The 20,284-nt window shown below is 43.8% G+C and overlaps 2 protein-coding genes across 4 annotated transcripts in view; one reads left to right on the top strand and one right to left on the bottom strand.

Annotated features, from left to right (window-relative positions):
* Nucleotides 1–8: 8 nt before the first annotated feature.
* Nucleotides 9–12,286, bottom strand: rmdn3 (regulator of microtubule dynamics 3). Its single transcript, XM_071478379.1, has 12 exons — nucleotides 11,638–12,286; nucleotides 10,877–11,066; nucleotides 9,828–9,971; nucleotides 7,697–8,039; nucleotides 7,147–7,249; nucleotides 6,759–6,819; nucleotides 6,553–6,628; nucleotides 5,553–5,630; nucleotides 5,359–5,457; nucleotides 4,589–4,642; nucleotides 1,076–1,156; nucleotides 9–865 (listed from the first exon to the last, which is right to left on the bottom strand). The coding sequence occupies exons 1-12, from the start codon at nucleotides 11,837–11,839 to the stop codon at nucleotides 806–808; spliced, it is 1,491 nt and encodes a 496-aa protein (XP_071334480.1). The 5' UTR covers nucleotides 11,840–12,286; the 3' UTR covers nucleotides 9–805.
* The window catches only part of LOC139621637 (uncharacterized), a 28,249-nt gene continuing 20,236 nt past the window's right edge, over nucleotides 12,272–20,284 (top strand). For all 3 annotated transcript variants that reach the window (XM_071478356.1, XM_071478357.1, XM_071478355.1), the window contains exons 1-5: nucleotides 12,272–13,355; nucleotides 13,724–16,905; nucleotides 17,095–17,181; nucleotides 17,886–18,009; nucleotides 18,100–18,202. In XM_071478356.1, coding sequence (XP_071334457.1) covers nucleotides 16,878–16,905; nucleotides 17,095–17,181; nucleotides 17,886–18,009; nucleotides 18,100–18,202 — 342 coding nt within the window. In that variant the 5' untranslated portion in view covers nucleotides 12,272–13,355; nucleotides 13,724–16,877. The remainder of the gene's footprint in view (nucleotides 13,356–13,723; nucleotides 16,906–17,094; nucleotides 17,182–17,885; nucleotides 18,010–18,099; nucleotides 18,203–20,284) is intronic.

Genomic DNA, 20,284 nt, shown 5'->3' with positions numbered 1-20,284 from the left:
CAGACCAATGACCTGAGAGAAAACTGCAGCTTTACTTTCACTTCAGAAAATAACACATGTTAAAACACAAACACTGGGACACGTTTCACAGTCAGGAACAAACAGGAGGCTGCATATGTCTGCAAAGATTCAACCTGCACACTGTCCAGTACAGCTGCTCAGTGCTGCACTATCTACTGGGGGAGTTGTTAAATGGAAGAAGCCACTATGTTTTGAAACAGATACTCAGACCATAATACTAGTGTTATCACTACATCTACATCAATGAAGTGTTAAAAGAAAAGTTCATTAGATTTCTTTGTTGTGGTGACAGTCCCCCCTCCTCTCTCAAAACTGCTTCCAGATCATTTTCTCTGTCATGTCAGAGAATCTTCAGCGTGGTGGTGAAATTCCAGATGTGTTTCACTATGGTTCTCATGTAATGATGTTATAATAATAATAATTCATTTAGATGATCTAACTCCGCTGCAGTCAGATAATGTTGCTGAAAAACCTACTTGTATTTATTCACTAATTTTCTGTTAAAAAAGCAAACGGTTAGAAACAATATTAAAGATCTCACATACACTACAATCTGTTAGTCACTGATACGACTCAGCCATAATAAAGTTAAAATAGATAAACATCAATAAACTCCATTTCATGTCACACTGACATAGTAACAAAAATATCCACCAATAGAAGGAAAGAAGAATTAGTGTGCCATTTGTGTAGCACGTTTGATTGGATGGTCACAGTTGGCGGCCTGACAAGCCAATCAGTGCTGAGCAGCTCCATCTGTTGGAGGTCAGTAGAAATGACTTGTTCAGATTTTTCTATCAGTTAGGATGTGAAGTTGAGCTTCCAGTTGAGACGTTTCTTCATCCTGGGAAGTGAAAAGAAGTAAATAATGAATACAAATAATTTGAGTCTTTAATTTTATTTCAGAGACACATCTAAAAATTCACTTTATTTGCTTTCATTACAATCTGCAGCACGGAGCTCTGTTCAAACTTAAGTATCCAAACATAAACATTTAACCATCTGGCTGAACATCATGCAGAGGTGAGGGGGCAGAGGACATGTGAGCTCTTACATCATCAGTGTCTGTGGACGTCTTCAGAGCCAGCTCAGTCCAGTTTGAGGCCTCAACGATGTTTCCCAGCTCCTGGTGACACTGCAAGTCAAACAGTGATTAGTTTCCATTATTGCTCTGATGAATTGACAGTGAAGGAGAGGATAGAAAACACCCTGATGTGTTAGTGTTGAAAATGACTCCCTGTCCCCAGTGCTATTTATTGATTATTGATTTGCCTTTAATCGTCTGATCACTGTCATTGTATCAATGTATCAATTGATTCTGTTGCCATGGCGCCGCGGATGGCTGCCTCGGTGTGTTGGTGCGCATTTTTTTGCCTTATTTTCTTTATAAATCCAGTTTTCTGCTTTGGTTTCCGGAGCTCTTTCACCAGAGAAGAGCTCATTAACATCAGAGAAACAACTCCAGTGGATTTTTTTCCTACTTTTCTCGACTCATCTGTGGGATTATTGGACATTTTGGTCAGAGGTCACTGACCGTTGCTCTCACAGTGAAACGCCGGAGAGGAAAACGTGCCGGTGCGCTTGCGCGTCTCCGCCGGCGCGGACTCCGCACACCGCTCCCAGGTATCTTTCTCTCCAAGGTGCGTTCACTGCCCAACAAGCTGGATGAACTTCAGCTACTGGTGCAGAAGAACAGAGACTTTTCTTCATCTTCCGTCCTGTGCTTCACAGAGACGTGGCTGTGTGGATCGATCCGGACTCTGCGCTGGAGCTGGCCGGCTTCCAGCTCTTCAGAGCGGATCGCGACACAGAGCTGTCCGGCAAAACCAAAGGTGGAGGAATCTGCTTTTATGCAAACAGTGGCTGGTGCAGAGACGTGACAGTGATCCTGCAGCACTGTTCTCCTGACCTGGAGACTTTCATCATAAACTGCAGGCCCTTCTACTCCCCCCGTGAGTTCACCTCAATCATCCTGGTCAGTGTTTACATCCCACCACAGGCCAACGTGCAGGAGGCACAGCGGGCGCTCGCAGACCAGATACTGTGTGTGGAGCGGACCAACCCGGACTCCGTAGTTATTGTCCTTGGTGACTTTAACAAAGGTGACCTCAACCACGAACTGCCCAAATACAGACAGTTTGTTAATTGCCCGACCAGAGAGGGGAACACTCTGGACCACTGTTACACCACAATCAGTGGTGCTTATCCCGCCGTCCCCCGGGCTGCACTGGGCCACTCTGACCATGTCATGGTCCACCTGATTCCCACATACAGGCAGAAACTAAAACTGTGTAAACCTGTTGCGAGGACATCGAAGCAGTGGAGCAGTGAAGCCATAGAGGATCTGCAGCATGTTTGGACTGCACTGACTGGGAGGTGTTCAGGACTGCTTCCAACAGTCTGGATGAGTTCACAGAGGCTGTGACGTCATACATCAGCTTCTGTGAGGACTGCTGTATCCCATCACACACCAGGGTGAGTTATAACAATGACAAACCCTGGTTCACAGCTAAGCTCAGTCAGCTCAGGAGGCAAAAGGAGGAAGCTTTCAGGAGCGGGGACAGGGACAGGTTTAAAGAGTCCAAGTACAGGTTTAGCAAAGCGGTGAGAGAAGCTAAACGACTGTACTCTGAGAAACTTCAGCTCCAGTTCTCAGCCAACGACTCTGCTTCTGTCTGGAAAGGGCTCAGAAAGATCACAAACTACAAACCTAAACCCCCCCACTCCATTAACGACTTCCGTCTGGCCAACGATCTGAATGAGTTCTACTGCCGCTTTGAAAGACAGTGGGACAAGTCTGACACTAACCTCCACATCAGAGCCACATCAGAACCCCCCTCCTCCTCCTCTACCAAAGGAACGTCTCTCTCTATCCTGGAGAGAGATGTCAACAGGCTTTTTAAGAAGCAGAACCCCCGCAAAGCAGCCGGTCCTGACTCTGTCTCTCCATCATCCCTGAAGCACTGTGCTGATCAGCTGTCTCCAGTGTTCACAGACATCTTCAACACCTCACTGGAGACCTGCCACGTGCCAGCCTGCTTCAAATCCTCCACCATCATCCCTGTCCCCAAAAAACCAAGGCCCACAGGTCTAAATGACTATAGACCCATTGCCCTGACCTCTGTGGTCATGAAATCATTTGAGCGCCTTGTCCTGTCCCACCTCGAATCCATCACTGACCCACTCCTGGACCCCCTGCAGTTCGCCTACAGAGCCAACAGGTCTGTAGACGACGCCGTCAACATGGCTCTCCACTTCATCCTCCAGCACCTGGACTCCTCAGGGACCTATGCCAGGATCCTGTTTGTGTACTTCAGCTCTGCCTTCAACACCATCATCCCGGCTCTGCTGCAGGACAAGCTCTCCCAGCTGTGAGTGCCTGACTCCACCTGCAGGTGGATCACCGACTTCCTGTCTGACAGGAGGCAGCACGTGAAGCTAGGAAAGCATGTGTCTGACTCCCAGACCATCAGCACTGGATCCCCGCAAGGCTGCGTTCTTTCTCCTCTGCTCTTCTCCCTGTACACCAACACCTGCACCTCCAGCCATCAGTCTGTCAAGCTCCTGAAGTTTGCAGACGACACCACTCTCATTGGACTCATCTCTGATGGCGATGAGTCTGCCTACAGGTGGAAGACTGAGCGTCTGGTGACCTGGTGCAGGCAGAACAACCTAGAGCTAAACGCTCTGAAGACAGTGGAAATGATAGTGGACTTCAGGAAGAGCCCAGCCCCACCCACCCCCATCTCCCTGTGTGACTCCCCCGTGGCTACCGTGGAGCATTTCCGCTTCTTGGGAACCACCATCACACAGGATCTCAAATGGGAGCTAAACATCAGCTCCCTCATCAAAAAAGCTCAGCAGAGGATGTATTTCCTGAGGCAATTGAAGAAGTTCAACCTGCCAAGGACTATGATGGTGAACTTCTACACCTCCATCATTGAGTCCATCCTCACCTCCTCCATCACCATCTGGTACGCTGCTGCCACGGAGAGGGACAATAACAGACTGCAGCGTATCATCCACTCTGCTGAGAAGGTGATTGGCTGCAATCTTCCGTCCCTCCAGGACCTGTACGCCTCAAGGACTCTGAGGCGTGCAGGGAAGATTGTAGCTGACTCCTCCCACCCTGGACACAAACTCTTTGTGACACTCCCCTCTGGCAGGAGGCTGCGGTCCTTCAGGACCAAAACCTCTCGCCACAAAAACAGCTTCTTCCCATCTGCTATTAGCCTCATCAACAAGGCTAGAGAGCCCCACTGTTGCTGATCAATTGCACCAATCACCAGAAAAAATTCCTTGTATGTGAAAACATACTTGGCAATAAAACTGATTCTGATTCTGATTCTGATCACTGTCACTGTATCACTGTGCCACTGTGTGACTATCACATCTACAGAGGTGAAATCCAGACTTTGTGACTGTATCACTGTATGACCTTATCACTGTGTCACTGTGTCAGTGAATGACTGTATCACTGTGTGACTGTGTCAGTGAATGACTGTATCACTGTGTGACTGTATCATTGTATCACTGTATCACTGTATCCTGTGTAGAGTGACGTTACCTTTGCGATGTAAAGTCTCACAGTCTTGGAGAAACCTGGACTGAGTTCTTCTGCCTGCAGGTTCACAACACACAAGACAAAGTGTCAACAATCACATGTCCAAGACCTGAATGCTTAGCCAAGTTCACCTTTGCATTGTGGGTGACTGAGTGTTTTAAGACAAGGACCACGTCACTGGTTTGATTCCAGTCAGGAACATTTGTTCCTGTGTCACTGCCATAATATCAATACAGGCAAAAATAACAGAACATACACAAGGCACAGTACTTTTTTTTTTTTATCCCAGTAAATCATTTCCTGTAACTGTGTCACATGCCCCCCCTTCTGACGCTGAAATGTCTGTCACTTCAGACCGACAGATCAGGAGAAAATTAACTAAATTAAATTCAGACCTGTCTCTGTCTCAGTAACACACCCTGACATCTCACAACACAGATCTCTTCTCTCTGTGGGTTCTGGTCTGTTTCACTGCTGCAGACAATGCTTTCCAACCACACAAGTTAGAGGGACTTAAATGTGAAAACATGAATTGACAGGTGTGCTTTGTGCACTAGGATGTGAGGAGGTGGATTAACAGTGACGTAGCTTCTTCTTCTCTTCCTGTTTTACACACATCTGTCCAATCAGAGCAGAGAACATTCTCACATGGCTGTCAGTCAAACTTTTTTTTGGAAAATGGAACAAGTCAACATCTGATCCACCAACTTGGACCAGAGAGGACCAAATCCAGGTCTGAAAACACCCATAGACTGTGGCAGCATAACCTCTACCTTCAGGAAGTTCTCCAGGGCATCATGCAGTGTGGAGGAGGGGGGGCTCTGGTACAGGGCAGCAGCTGCCTTCTTTTCCAACCAGTCCAGAGTGGCTACCTGCAGAGACATAGATGAACCAGGAAACACTCTGACTTTAGACATGGTTGCCTTTAGTCAGCAACACACAACACACAGCACAGCCACTTTGTCACCTCGTAGCACCATCTGCCGAGCAGGTAGAAGCACATGGGGTCATCGTCTCTGAGGGCCATGGCGCGGTCCAGGTGCTCCTGGGAGGAGGAGACAGATCAGACAAGTTCACTAAACAATTCAAGAAAACAAACCTGCTCAGACATCTGAGTTCGTCTGAGCCATGATTCATGCAGACAGCTGTCAAACTGCTGCTATCAAAGACATTTAGAAATAATGCAGAAAGAAATAAAACAATTCAGTCAGTAAGTAAAATAAAATACAAGATGATGAAAAAAAAGTAAATGTGTGTGTTTGAGCTCCATCTACACAATTATTTGTGTCAGTGATGTTGTGTTAAAGCTCCATCCAGTCTAAAGGTAGATGTCCATGTGTTTGTGATCATAAAGCAGGTCTAGGTTCTATATTAATACTGTGAAAGTATCAAAGCCTCAGTCCACAGAGAAATGCACACAGCCTGTATTCAGAAACTGAGCCTTAAAACCAGCCGTCAGGACTTCTGGAACTTTGTGATGTCACAACAAAGCAGTCAATTCCCTCATTCATGCACCAAGCCCCGCCCCCATGGACCCACCATCCAGCTTTGCAGAGAGAGAGAGAAGCCTGAGAGAGGAGATGTAAAACTACACGGGGATGGTTTTTGGTTCTTAAAACCACAAATGTACCCTCTGATGGAGAGCAACACTTCAAATAAAACTGTGTGAAATATAGGACCTTCAAAGTTGTGTCCCTCACATTGTGACTTGTAGTCACATGTTGTGCAGTTCAGTTTTCTGCATGTACATCTCCTCATACAGTCAGTTGCTTTCCACCATCATCAAGCTCTGTGACGTTTGACATGAACAAATCTAATCTCTATTTCCTGGTAGTGACAGCACTTCACCAAAGCTGGCCATCTGACCTGTGAAGAGGAGGGTCATGAAGGAGGGTCGGCTGACCCAGGTTTACCTATTACGACAGAATCCAACACAGCTTTACCCTGCGTCCCTGTTCCTGCCGTACCTTCAGTATGTGGCTGCTCTTCAGTTTGCCGTGCATGCTCTCCTGCTGGGAGGTCAGTCCTGTCAGCACAGCAAACCTGCAGCCACAAGCACACAATCACTGAGATATCAGAGTATGACCAAAGGCTCAGCGAGAGAGAGGGAGAAATATCTACAGAGGTGAAATCCAGATGCTGGGTCAAAGCTCAGGAACCCTTGTCTTCTTACCATTTGTGACACTCAGCATTGAGGCCGTTCTTCTTCAGGGCGCGTTCTGCCTCCTCACAACCTGCAACAGCAGCTCACAGGTTAATCCCAATAACCTGAAACTGCAGGATTTTAGTCTTTAACAGGACTCCTGTGTTCCAGCAGCACGTCCAAATGTCTCCTCTGTTGCTCCAGTTTTTAAAAATGTAAGTCAGCACAATGTATTTTTCTTTAGGCTCCAATGACAATCTGTTTTAATTTGATTGAATATTCTGAGTAAACACATAATAATCATTCTATCAGTGTGTTTTTGTTTGTGTGTGTGTGTGTGTGTGTGTGTGTGTGTGTGTGTGTGTGTGTGTGTGTGTGTGTGTGTGTGTGTGTGTGTATGTGTATGTGTCTCCATTACCTTGCTGTGCATAGGTCTTCTTCTCTTGTTTGTCCTCCGTGGACTCGTACATGTCACTGTAGGCCCGAGCCAGTCGCCATAGAAACTCCCTGCTGTCTCCATACTGCAGACTCAGAATCATTATTATGGTCAGTATTTCCATGTGAATATTTTAGACATAGGGAAGCTTAATGAAATATGAGGCTAAAACTACTTTATCTATAAATGTTTGTCATTATCTAATTTTATATCAGCTGTTGAATATCTTAGGCTTTATCACTGTATTTCAATCTGGCAATACAGCAAGTGTATGCGGTTGGATTGGTGTGTGTCTGTGCATGTGTACATAAGTGTGTACAAGGTATTTTATTTGTCATTTGTTTTTAGAATTTGATCTGAGGTTTTGACTTGAATTATTTATTTCCTGCCCTTTGTAAACTACTTTATAATCATGTATTCTAACAAGTAAAACAAAATAAATCATCTTTATCATTATTGTCATTATGATAATTAATAGTTTGAGCACTAGTTGAGTGTCATGAGAGCAGTGAGTCAGAGTCAGCTGATTCACCTCTGCTCTGTTGTCCAGCAGCAGTCGAAAGCCCTCCGCCTTCAGACTGGCGTCTCCTGTGTGGAGGATGTCACTCTGAGCCAGGAGGAGAGCCAGCTCCCCACTGGGAACTTCAGTCACCAGCTGCAGCCTCCCCTCATCATCATCCTCCTCCTCCCCCTCCTCCAGCTCCCTGTCTTCCTCCACCTCCTCTTCCTGAGAGTCTTCCTGGCGGAGGGTGAGGACCGTGGCACAGCTCCTGTCCTCCTCTTCTTCTTCAGACTCTTGCTCCGGCTGCTGCCCGCCCTCCTCTTTGTCCGTGTCACGGTCTGTGTAGTCTGACTCAGCGTAGGCTGTGGAGTACCTGGGACATATGAAGGCTCCTCTGTTACTTATTCACTGTTCATTTGGCTAAGAGATGATGTAAACATATGGAAAGAAACCACACGTGGAATTTTGCTTTACAGTGAATTGACTGATGAATACTTTTGCTCTTTAAAGGGTTAATTTCACCAAACTAAGAAAAAAAGTTGTTTCTGACCCATGTGGTATCTCTCCATACAGACAGTTTTTGTTTTATCTGTCTCAGTAAAATAAAGGTCAGAAAACAAAAGAAAAACCAACATTAGCAATGTGTGAAAACATTCATTTGAATGGGACTTGCTGATGCAGAGGACACCAGAAAAAAAAACCCACTTGAGCTTGTCAGCTGTTGTTGCTGCAACACAACGTAGCAACGTGTTGGCCAATCAAATACATGCAAGAAGTGCATTCCTGGTAGATTATCTTATGCTGTGAATAATGTATTTCTACTGTTTACCACCAGATTGTCTAAAGTAATGATAAACTGATAGGCCACACTGAGCTCTTGGCATCTGATAAACCTTCAAACTCTTCAATCTATTAAACAAACCAGCCGTCTTGGATTGTATTTAATCACCTCATGTCATAATGAGTTAGCCTAATGTTTAATGATTTTATACATATTTACTGAGGCCTATGGTTTTTGTTTGTTCTGCTGGTTTTATTGCGACGGTCATGCTTTTATTTTGAAGTACAATGGCGGTAGCGAGACAAACGGAAGTCAAGAGAGAATGTCAACAGATAACATGGCGCTTTCTACAGGACATTTTGATATCGTGAGTTCGTTCAGCATCTGGTTGATAGAAGCACAAGGATGGTGTGTGTTTTATTTTACGTTTTGTGTGACACTGCAGTGCGTTCTTAGTGTTCTGCAGCACAGTTATAAATTAGGCTGTGTAAGCTAAGCTAGCTAAATTGCTGTTTCTTATCTGAGGCACGAGTACGTTTTTGTTTACGTTACCGGTAGGGAACAAACAACGTGAACATTTATTATTTATTGATTAAATAAGATTATTTTGATCACTGTATCATCTTAAAACTGTTTAAATTTCAGAATTGAGAATAGCTTATAATAATCAGTTAATGAAAAACAATAAAAATAAAGTTATGACATGAGAAAATGGTAATGTGTTTATTTTTGCTCTCTCTTTCTGTTAGCTCTTCCGGTGTGTTCATGGTGTATTAAGTGAACTACAGTACAAAGAATGTCTCAAATTAAAGACTGTGAACATCAGTTTGGGAGTAAGACCACTATTCAACCAGGGATGCCCCACCTTGCATTTTATCAACACAGTGCCCTTTCCATTGACAGGAATGAGTGTTACTCAGCGTTTGCCACACATGGCACCATTTAACCGTTTGTAATTGTCTTTCAGGAATTAGTTGGTTAAGCTTAAAAAGCCTATCAACAACGCCCACAAGCTGGATCAGACCTGGATCTCAGCCTGACCTGGTCCTACACAGAGCATTGCTAGACTCACACACCATCACTCTAGGAATCTTCAAGTATCAAGGAGGCAGATGATTTTCCCCTCATCTGCCTCACTTAGCAAAGACACTACAAACAAAAACAGATCACCACTTATAAGCTGCACTCACCAATATTTCAATGGATCAAATGAGCATGAAATGTAATACTGATGAATACTGATAACTGGACAAACAATTAAAGCAGCTTTAAAAACAATCAATCATATGCACTATGTACTGTGACACCAGAAAAGACGAATACACCAAAACAAAAACAAGTGAATACAGTGCTTTTTGACACCACCATCCCAGGACATACCCTCCTTCACTGGTCTCTTCATATGTGCTGGCCATGCCCTGGCTGGCTGTGAAGTAGATGGAGCTGGAGCTGGTGGAGTCGGTGCGCTCTCTGTGGATGACATGACGGCGCCGACGCATCCGCTGACTGTCCTCCACTCCCTTTCTGAAAGTGGAGGAGGTACACACATGCACATCAGTCAAACAACCCCACAACTACTGTTGACTGTAAACATCCTGAGCTGCCTCACAACAACCAGAACACTATAACCATCTGATCCCTGCTCACACTCCAAGGTGCTCCTGCATACATGTGGACTGAAGTTTATTTAAAGTCCTGCAGCCTGCTCTTGATGAAGAGTGGTTGACAAGAGCGGAACTACTGTGTGATTTCATGCAACATTGACTTGGGGAACTATTTGCTGAGATGATGTTTTCCAGTGATGTCTGTTGATGTTATTAATATTTATGGACAGAATCATGTGATTTAGGCTGCCTCACCTTTATAAAAACATGCATGTACAACAGACTAAAGATAAATTATCTTCTAATTATCATATGTAAGCCAGTTCACAAGCAAAAGCATACATACTTTCTTCATTAAAGTGTCTTTCTGTCATTAGTTAAAAATGTTCTCTACCGGCTTTTCAATTTCTATTATAATATTGATGTGTTTGATTATTTCCTGCATCACTATGTATTTTTAGTTGTCAGTATCATTTGTTATTGGGATCATGCTGCATGGTGTTTATGTAATAAGTAACCTGAGAGTAACAGGAAGAAATAAACTGAGTGCAGTATTCCCCTCACAGCTTTCAGATTCATACTAAAGACTCCACACAGTTTGAGCTAATGACACTGTATCTGCTGCAGACCGCCATTAAACATATATCATTACTTTATACTGTAATTTAAACTGATACATTTTGAATCAGAAGAGCAGGGTACTCAGTTTAAAGTAAACCACTGTGGATTTGATCTGTCTACACCATTTACTATGATGGTTCAGCCAAAAGAACTATTTAGTATCATACTCTACAGTGGGGCAGATTCTACCACACTGTCACTCACTTGACGTCTTGGATGATTTGCAGGGCAATGTCCTGCAGGCCGCCCCTCAACTCAGCCACTTCTGAGCGCAGCGAGGCCACACAGCTCAGCACCTGGTCCAGCTGGTTCCTGAGCTCCAGCTGCTGCTCTGGGGACAGGCCCTGCACCACTGCTTCCACAGCTGCCAGAGCCTGCTGCTGGGCCTCTGTCTCTGGAGGAAGACACAGGGAGACAGTGTTAGACATATGGGTTTGGACTTGTCTGCAATTTAGTCAATCTTATCCATCGACCCTGTCGATCCAGGTCCAGGTCCCTGTGCAGCAGGCTAAGAAAATTAGCCGGACATCATTCACCCCATCCTCATCTGAAGATGCTAAGGTATTCCCAGGCCAGATGGGCTATATAATGTCTCCAGCATATATTTGGTCTGCCCCTGTTCTCCTCCCACTTTGTAATGTATACAATATCTTTAGAGGGGGGCAAACCACCTCACCTGGCTCCTTTCAGAGCCAACAAGCAGTAGTAGATGCTCTTCATTAAATATTTAGGCTCCTCAACTGTGGCCTCAGAATATTGCCATTTAAAAACGGTGATGGGGCTTCAACTTTATAGGCCAACTACCTGAAGCTTGCAAGGCTGGGGGTAAGATCATGCCATGTGCATATGAGTGGCATGGGAAGGCAGGGGTAATGGCATCCCCCCCATCCCCCACCCCCGACAGACACACACACACACACAAACACAAACTCGTGTCAGTGCCAGGCAGAGCCGAGCCAACCCACCCTGAGGATCCAGAGTCTCCCGCAACAGCGCTGCTCCATCCGCCCCGTCAAACAGCCGGGGAGCTGGGCGGGCCTCCAGCGCCAGTCTCCGGGATTTTCTCTTACTGATCTCTCTGTAGACCATGAAGGCAATCAAACCCAAGCCGGCTGTAGCTCCGACTGCGAGCCCGATCAACCCGTTCCTGCCGAGCGGCGTGTTCATGTCTCCTCGCTCCGCTGACGGCGGTCGTGGTGAGCTAACGTGAACGTCAGTTACTTACGGATCCCACTCACGGATGTGTCCCACCATGACTGCCGGTGATGACACTCAGCTGGTCAGCCACATGGCTGCAGCTTCTTGACGTTAATGATCCTGCCTGAGAAAACGAGGTTGTTATGCTGCACGCTCACTGTTAGCTTGACGTCATTAGCCTTCACTGGCTAACAGCACAATGACGACTTTTAATAAGCTTGACGCAAATGTTACATTTCTCCTGTGGCACGTCACACGTATATTTCGAAGACACGTTTTAAAGCTAATCGACTCTGTTTATAACATGTCCCGATGTGTAAATGTCGTTCGTCCCGCAGCAATGATGCTATAAAAATGTGTAACGTAACTATTTCACATCAGCACCACGTCTGTCATCGAGCCAGCACATGGGAAAGTAATTTCCGGTTTTAACTTTCAAAATAAAGGGTCCTGACCGTCCTGACAAACGGGCTGCAATGAAAGATAGCCCATTTCCGTCATGAATATAAACGATGTTAAGAAGTAGTTGGACACTTGCATATGTTTGTGCTACAGTCGGTGTCTCCTTGACATGTTTACCATGACTCTGTTGCAGCTGATAATCATCATGTTCAATAGTGGAAAATGACTGAAGTCACATCAGCAGACTCTTTGTGTCCTCCCTGGTGATGCTCTCCCAGGCCTGCTTTGAGGTCCAGCTGCCTTTAGCTCTTTGGTTGCTTTGGATGTGTTTTTAGGATTGTTATCTTGCTGGATGATGAAAGTCGTTGGGTTTTGGTTTTAATATACATGCCTAAGCTGCACCACAACCACCACCATGTTTGACAGATGAGGATGTAACTTTGGTCATAAGCTGCCTTTTTCTAAGTGCTTTGCAGTTTGCATCATTTTGATAAAGCTTGACTTTTGTTTCATCAGTCCATTGACCTTTGTTTCAGAACTCTATCAGTTTCTTTGTGTCTGTTTTAGTGAACTGCAGTCTTGTCTTTCCGTTTTTGAGGTTTCCCAGGGGGGTTGTATCTTGCAATGAATCCTCTGAGGTTATGCTAATGAAGTCCTGTGTCAGTCATTGATACAGAAACATGTCAACCTGCATTCTGGAGAGCATTCTGAACTTACTGTGCAGTCATTAAGGGACTTTTGTACAAGACTTGTGCTGCTTGATTAACCAGTTTGTTTGCCATATTCTAGTTTTCCTTTACACACCTTTTTAGAGGCTAAACAACTGTTAACAAACAAACTATTACTCTGAATCAGCTCTGAGCCACATTTGATTTTGGCAAACCTTTGATGTGTGTCTGGGAGATTTCTCTTAGCCCGGTTATTATCTTCTTCACTTGCATGGTCTTGTTACGTATTGACAGACAACACCACCTCAATCTAAGCAGAAACTATTAACTCTGAATCAGCTCTGAGCCACATGCGAGCACTTTGTGCACAAAATGACATTGAGATGACAACAGAGCTTCCCAAGAAACATTTAGTAGTGAGTGTCCAGTTACTTTTAACCCTTGCAATGTTGGCACTATATGCTAAAATGGACTTATCTGACATATTTCTTCCAATATTGATGTAAACCTTACTGATGTATATCAAAGCTGAGACTTGGTACTTTAATGTAGTATATCAAATTGAATGTGCTGAAGCACAGAGCCTCAATAACAAACATGTATAACTGTCCATACAGTGTATGTACAGACTTGAGTGTGTATACATGAGCATTATAAAAATACAAACTATATATGCAAGTCCAAATTATGAGATACTAAGTCGTAAATATTAGATAGAATGCAAAAATTATTGGTTCTTTTGATGAACTTGGACCAATCATTGGCATTTCACACGTTTGCCCAGGTGACTCAGCCAAGGCTGATCAAGTCCTGGCCAGGGCCCAAGTAGCAGGTGTCCACAGATCGCCCCTGCTGCCTCATTTGCTGTGGACTCCAGTGATGCCTCCAGTGTGGGCTTTGCTCATGGAATGGCTGGAAAAGTTTCAGCACACACTGAGCCTGCAGCACTTGTCCTCCAGGTCAGCCCTCTTCCTCCTGCTGGACTCCTCCATCCTCTCCGCCAGGGGAGCTGTCAGCTCATCATCATCATTACTATCTTTTATGTTTCTGGTCGATGTGATGCTGGTCAGGCTTCTTGAAGCCATCCACAGTAGAGGGATGAAACTCATACATGCAAAAACAAAATCATGCTTTAATACAATTATTACTTCTGTTGACATATGGTCAGATGGGTCATACTCAAATCTGTGTTTAGTCAATTTATCTCAAACAAACTGACATGGGGCAAACCTGCAGCAAGGTTCTGTCCCAGCTTGCTAAAAAGTTCATTTCATTGTGCTAGCATGTATAGTAAGTTAACGAGTGTCCACATAATTGTGAGAAAACTAACTATTCAAGTCCAAGCTATCAAAATAATACACACACTTGTCAATAATTGCTACAAATTCAGCATTGTGTCTTTGTTAATAAGGTTATCGGTGGGTTAATTTATACTGAATATCAATGTGCTGTCCTTTTTCTCTGGTTTCACCGTCAGTACAGCAGCATATGTCCCTCTGCTTATCATTCTGTCTTTCTTTTACATATTTTCTTTAAAATTATATGGTAAAGTCCTCTGTCTTATTTAAAGAAGTTGGGTGTGGAAACCTGTAGAACACACTGGGAAGACTACATCTCCCATAATGCCTGGGAGTTTCTGGAAACCTCTGCCAAGCTTAGCTAAGCCAAGTTTCCCCTGAGAACATGACCCAGATATGTGAGACAGTCATTGGATGAACTGTTAGTTTCTTTTTGCTGCTACTGAAGTGGCCCAAGAATGTGTCCAACAAAAAGAAACATGTCATTCATGTAGAGGTGAAGTCAGGATGACACATAAGCACAGATGCCTCAAAAAGCCAAGAAATGCTACAAACATGATTTATTTGGATCTCTGAACCACCGCAGCAAAGGTATATCAATCTTCATTATCACTGACCAAGCTTGTTATTCTCTTGACAGAGGAAAACAAAATAGTACATGTTCTGCTATTCAAAAAATAAAATAATCTTTTTGTTTTCCAGGTCCCACAGGTTTGTTGTTTTGATATTCTGAAATAACCATAAAGACAGAAGGGAGAGAGGTTTTGAGATAACACTGTGTAAACTGAGCAATTTGGAATTGGCTGAACGGTAGAAAGGGGCTCTGTTTGGTCCCCATCATCTGAGCTATTTTATAAATAAACAGAATGTAATCCTGACATTCAGCAAGTATGTTGTTTGGATAATTATGTCTCTTTTTCCTTTATTTTGATATCAATCATTATCAAAACCACATTATGTTTAGTCATCATCGTTTACATCCAGATTAAATAACAATAAACAAAACACATTTTTGACTGGAGGGGAAGTTTCTCTAAGAAAGAGACTTTCTCTAAGTTTGTCTAAGAATGAAATAAAAGCATGTTAGCAGATAAAATATCAGATACAATTTACAAACATTAGTCGGGTCACTAGATCAATTAAAATCAACCATGGCCCTAAAACAGACCCTTGTGCATCACAAGTGTGATAATTAAAATGATATTTAAAGTGTGGACACGCTGACACAGACTTAACCATTCTGATAATATCTGCGTGTGATGACACAAGACACCACAGTTAAGTGTGGAATAATCAGGATCAGCTGGTTACTTTGGCAAGTCGTAGAAAAAAAATCAACAGCATGAATCACAATCTGAAGCAAGAGATCTTAATCTGATTACATTTAGAAAGTAACTACATTCCTCCATATGGACAGATAATTTCCTCTTTCTCTTTAGTCTCCTGAGAAATGAGCAGAAATACAGCACTGACTGTCCCTCTCTGCACCTCTCGATACTGATACTGAGCAGCAGCTCTCACAGGTTTGGGCAAACTTGATTGATTGATGACTTTTAGGTAAGTTACACAAAGACGGCATGATTTTCCCCTGAGGCATGCAGTCATACCAGTCAGTGTAAATGTAGACTTGAATGACTTGGCAGCTCGTACACAGGAAATGCTTGTAGGCAGGTAAGTTATTACAGGGCCCTCGGATAAGACTGTCTGACTCTGTTAAGGCCTTTAAATCCAAACGCAGGTTTCCACCTCAGCCTTTGCCTGTTATTGATGTTCCCCTCAGCTGTATTGACATGAAGATTGTTGGTCCAGTACACATAATGAATACATTCCAGTTAGACAGATAGCATATGGACAGAATGGACATTCCTTCAGAAATTTTTGACCAATTGAAAATGTAATGTTTTGCCTGACACACTGAAGCAGGTGTGTTTTATCTAAAAGTCAGAAGCATCTTGACAACCCTCGACCTTACAACTCAACCCTGACAAGCATGCTTAGGAAGTTCACTTCTGCTAAAGCAGACGACTGGGAAAAGTGGTTTTCCTCTCTAATGTTAGGTTCTCGGGAAAGCCAGGAAGTGTACTTTCCTTTGTGTTACAGAAGAAGGAGTAAAATGCAGCAGAATGCCAGATTGGTCTTGAGGCAGAGTGCAACCAACTGAATCAGTGGAAGACATCATTTACCTCAGTGTTGGGAAATACATTTTGGAGAAATACTCTGAAGGTCTAAATGAACATTTAACTGAATAAATAAATAAAATGCAAACAAACCAAATAAAACAAAACAAAACACAGACTTCACTTGAGGGGCTCTGACAACACTTAGGGGGGGACAAGGTTCCCCCCTGGTTACGGCCCTGTCCATGGTCGGACGTGGTTGGACTGTCTCAGTCTGAGTCCGTCCTCCTCCTCTCTCCGCCCTCTCCACCTCATAAATGAACCGAGCAGCATCTCGTCAGCTGGGTGAGCGCAGATAGCCGCGGCTGGTTAGACGCAACATGGCGGAGCAAGGCGGCGGGCAGCAGCGGTCCAGCCGGTCCTGCCGGTCCTGCTCTCCGGCACCGCAGTGAAGTGGTCTGGTCCGGGTTCACAGTGAAGGGACAGTTTGCTTTGACGCTACGAGGAGGAAACAGTTGTGCTAATGATCAAGATGAGCCGACACGCAACAGGTAAGAAGGACAAGTTGTAATAAACGTGGGGCTGTTCTGGTGTGGGTAACTCTGAGGGCTCCTGCTCATCAGACAGGTGTTGAGGGGCTGAGGACTCTGCTGGAGCGGGTCCTCCTGTGGGCACACTGCAGCGGTTGCTGGACCTTCTGTTGTGAGCGTTTGTTCAGTAAAAATAACCATTTGTTTCAGACGTCCCGGGGTCGCAGTGCGAGTGTGTCCCCTCCCCGCCGCTGCCTGCTGATCATGTGCTCGACTCTGGAGCTGTGTTGTTCCCTGGTAGATATTAATCCACATCACTCCTGGTCTACATGTTCAGCTGCATTCAGAGGCAGACTTAGCTGGGACTGGGATGTGAACGCAACACTTATTGTAACAGTTATTGTGTGAAGTGACATGATGATAACATTGACAATGATCATGTTGGAGTTTTAAAGGTCCATACAGAAGGTAGATGTCCATGTGTTTGTGATCATAAAGCAGGTCTAGGTTCTATATTAATACTGTGAAAGTATCAAAGCCTCAGTCCACAGAGAAATGCACACAGCCTGTATTCAGACACTGAGCCTTAAAACCAGGACTTCTGGAACTTTGTGATGTCACAACAAAGCAGTCACTACCAGAAGAGAAAAGAGAAAGAAAGACTCAGATCCTCTCTTCTGATTGGCTGACTGTCGTGTTGTTACTAGAGCTCCAGAGAGAGGCCTGAGAGAGGAGATGTAAAACTACACTGAGATGGTTTTTGGTTCTTAAAACCACAAATATATCTTCTGATGGAGATCAACATTTGAGTGTAAAATATGGGACCTTTAAGTTCTGTTGGCAAGAATGAGACCAGAACTTGTTGCATTAAACACCAGTGGATATGCAAGACCAAAATAATTCAGTTCTTAACTTAGTATGGTTACCAGATACCAGTTTTTTTTTTTTTTTTACCATGAACCCTGTGAGTTTTAGACAGTTTGTGTTACCTGTCTCTCCAGGTGCTTTCGATCAACATGGCTGCCCTTTGATTGTGTTCCCAGTGGATGGACAAGCCAAACTCTCCTCAGAACTCAGCAAAGCAGAAGTGGTGGACTTCATAAATTATTTTCTCTGTCTGCACAAGTATGTACAGTCAGACAAGCTTGTGTTGTGTTTATGTGCGTGTGTGTGTGGGAGAACCACATGTGCTGATGGCTGGATTGTTCTCAACAGTAAGAAGCAGGAGGAGGAGAGCTTGGTGTCAGTGGTGGCTGATCTGAGACAGGCCTCGCTCCCGACGACCAGGTTCATCGCTGAGACTCTGCTCCTGCTCGAGGTACTGTCATGGCAGAGCGGTGCTGCTCTGGGTACTAGCCTGCAGCATGTTTCCAGTGGTTGTTCTGATCCATGTGACAGTAATGACTCAAAAAAATGGGTGGAGCTGGATCCTGGACTCAAATGGTCCCTGTTCACTTCAGTGACAGCTGCTCACCCAGCACATGGTGCAACATGCACAGTGTCCACAGTTCTGCATGAGCGTGGACAGCGTCAGGCATGTCTGCGCTGCTCAGTGGAAGATGGTTGAAACAGAAGAAACTTTGTTTTGTTAACAACGTTGTGAAGCACAAAGAGCTTCTAAAAAACACACACAGCTAATGACATCATCAGGTCACATAAATCCTCATTTAAAAAATGAGGACACACAAGGTCTTAAAGATGTAAAATGGTTAATGTGTGTATTTTAACTGTTGGTGCAACATGTTGGAGATCTACAGCTGTTGGTGTTTTTATCTTTGACACAATGGTGAATCCACTAACACAGATACAGAGGGGCAGGTAGCCTGAGGCCAGCAGGCATGTTGGTGGTGAACAGCTCTGAGTGGAAATGATGTTCTGTTTCTCTCTGTGCTCATGTGATGTTTCTTTTGTCTTTATCCAAGTCCCAGTGGTTTTATCTGGATGAGGTTGTCAGTGAACATCTTTTTCCTTCTTGTTGGTAAAAATTATTTGACAGAGTTTGGTGCAGTAGAAACGGATATACATAGATCCTTTATCAGTGCCTGTTTTTTAAAACTCAGTTCATGTGAAAAGGATCAGGTCATATCTCCTGTGTGAAAGGAAGAGAAAGGCCACAGTCAAATGTTTTATTAATGTATATATTAATATGTGTGACTGTTATCCCCTGGAATTATCAGGTTCTATCTGAGCGGTTTTGAGATATTGAGCTTTGAATTTTTTGTATTCTAAATAGAAAAACTGATATTTGGAACAGGTCTCTTTCATACATGAGAGTGACAGACACTCTGAATGTATTTTACATGTCCAATGTCAAAATCCTATTAAATTTGTAAATGGGGTTTTTGGAACAGGTCAAATGAACTCTATAATCTTGGAATTATAAGGTTCAAAACATAAAAATAAGTAAATAGTTTACTCATAATTAGTTTTAACACAGAACATTGGTGTTGAAACAGAGTGTCTGGTGAGTCACCTTCTTCAAAAAAAGCATTGCAGGTTAAGTATAAAGGTCAGTACTAAATACTGTGTCCAGTGCAGAGGCCAATTAGATATAAGAACCATTAACCATTAGTTTCCTTTGGTGAGACAGCAACTAAGTGCAGCAGGTCAGGACAGAGGCAGTGGTAGGTTTTGTTTTATGTCAGAAATGTTGACTCTGATGCACCAAAACATGTATAGTCTTATTTTGGGGGGAAAGAAAAAAAGATGAATGAATGAAATTGATTTTCATTGCGTAATTAAGATAAATTCAAACGTAGACTATTGTTAACAGTGAAAATATGCTCCTCAAAAAAAATCGAAAATTGAACAAAGACTGAACTTGCAATTTGTTAAGTTTTTCTTTCTTGTCTGCCTGTTTTTCAGCTGTCAGTGAGGGGACAAGCCAGAGACGCAGAACCTGATTGGTCGTCATGTTCACATTCTAATAGCTGATTTGCTCAGAAGTGAACCTTATAAGTCTGAGTTAGAGTTCCACTTTGGAGATACAACCTTTTTGTTTCAAGGAGTCCAAAAATGCATAAAACCAAAAAAAACAAACGTCTCACACAATGTGAACAGGTCGTCACAGAATAAAAATATGTGAATAACTCAATTCTGACAAATATAGATAAATATGGGATTCTCCCTCTGAGGACAAAAGAGCACTGACAGGAAGTGAGGACAGAAAGACAGTCATGACATGCAACAGACCTGAACCAGGAACACTATAATCAGTACTGTAAACCCAAAGGCCACTGGGATGCTCCACGTCAGTGTTAATGAAGAGGTCTTTTTGAATGATTGCACACCGCTGACGTTTATTGGACCCGTCCTGCTGCAGCTCGCTGGCACCACAACATTTTCACCTCAGTTTCCTTTTGTTAAACAACAAGGAGACTTGCTGCCCGCTGGAGTCAGC

Source organism: Trachinotus anak, unplaced genomic scaffold, assembly GCF_046630095.1.
Source record: "Trachinotus anak isolate AG129_WGS33_773 ecotype Australia unplaced genomic scaffold, CSIRO_AGI_Tana_v1 ptg000005l, whole genome shotgun sequence".
NCBI classification, from domain to species: domain Eukaryota; kingdom Metazoa; phylum Chordata; class Actinopteri; order Carangiformes; family Carangidae; genus Trachinotus; species Trachinotus anak.
The sequence above is the reverse complement of the archived record's forward strand: the minus strand, read 5'-3'. Positions and strand labels throughout refer to the sequence as shown.

Bases quoted from the DNA above. Each gene is read 5' to 3' on its own strand.
- rmdn3 (XM_071478379.1), bottom strand. From the start codon at position 11,839: ATGAACACGCCGCTCGGCAGGAACGGGTTGATCGGGCTCGCAGTCGGA. The intron at 8,040-9,827 runs GTATGTCCTGGG...CATATGTCCCAG, and splicing joins GAAGAGACCAGTGAAGGAGG to GTACTCCACAGCCTACGCTG. The intron at 866-1,075 runs GTAAGAGCTCAC...TTCACTTCCCAG, and splicing joins CGTCCACAGACACTGATGAT to GATGAAGAAACGTCTCAACT.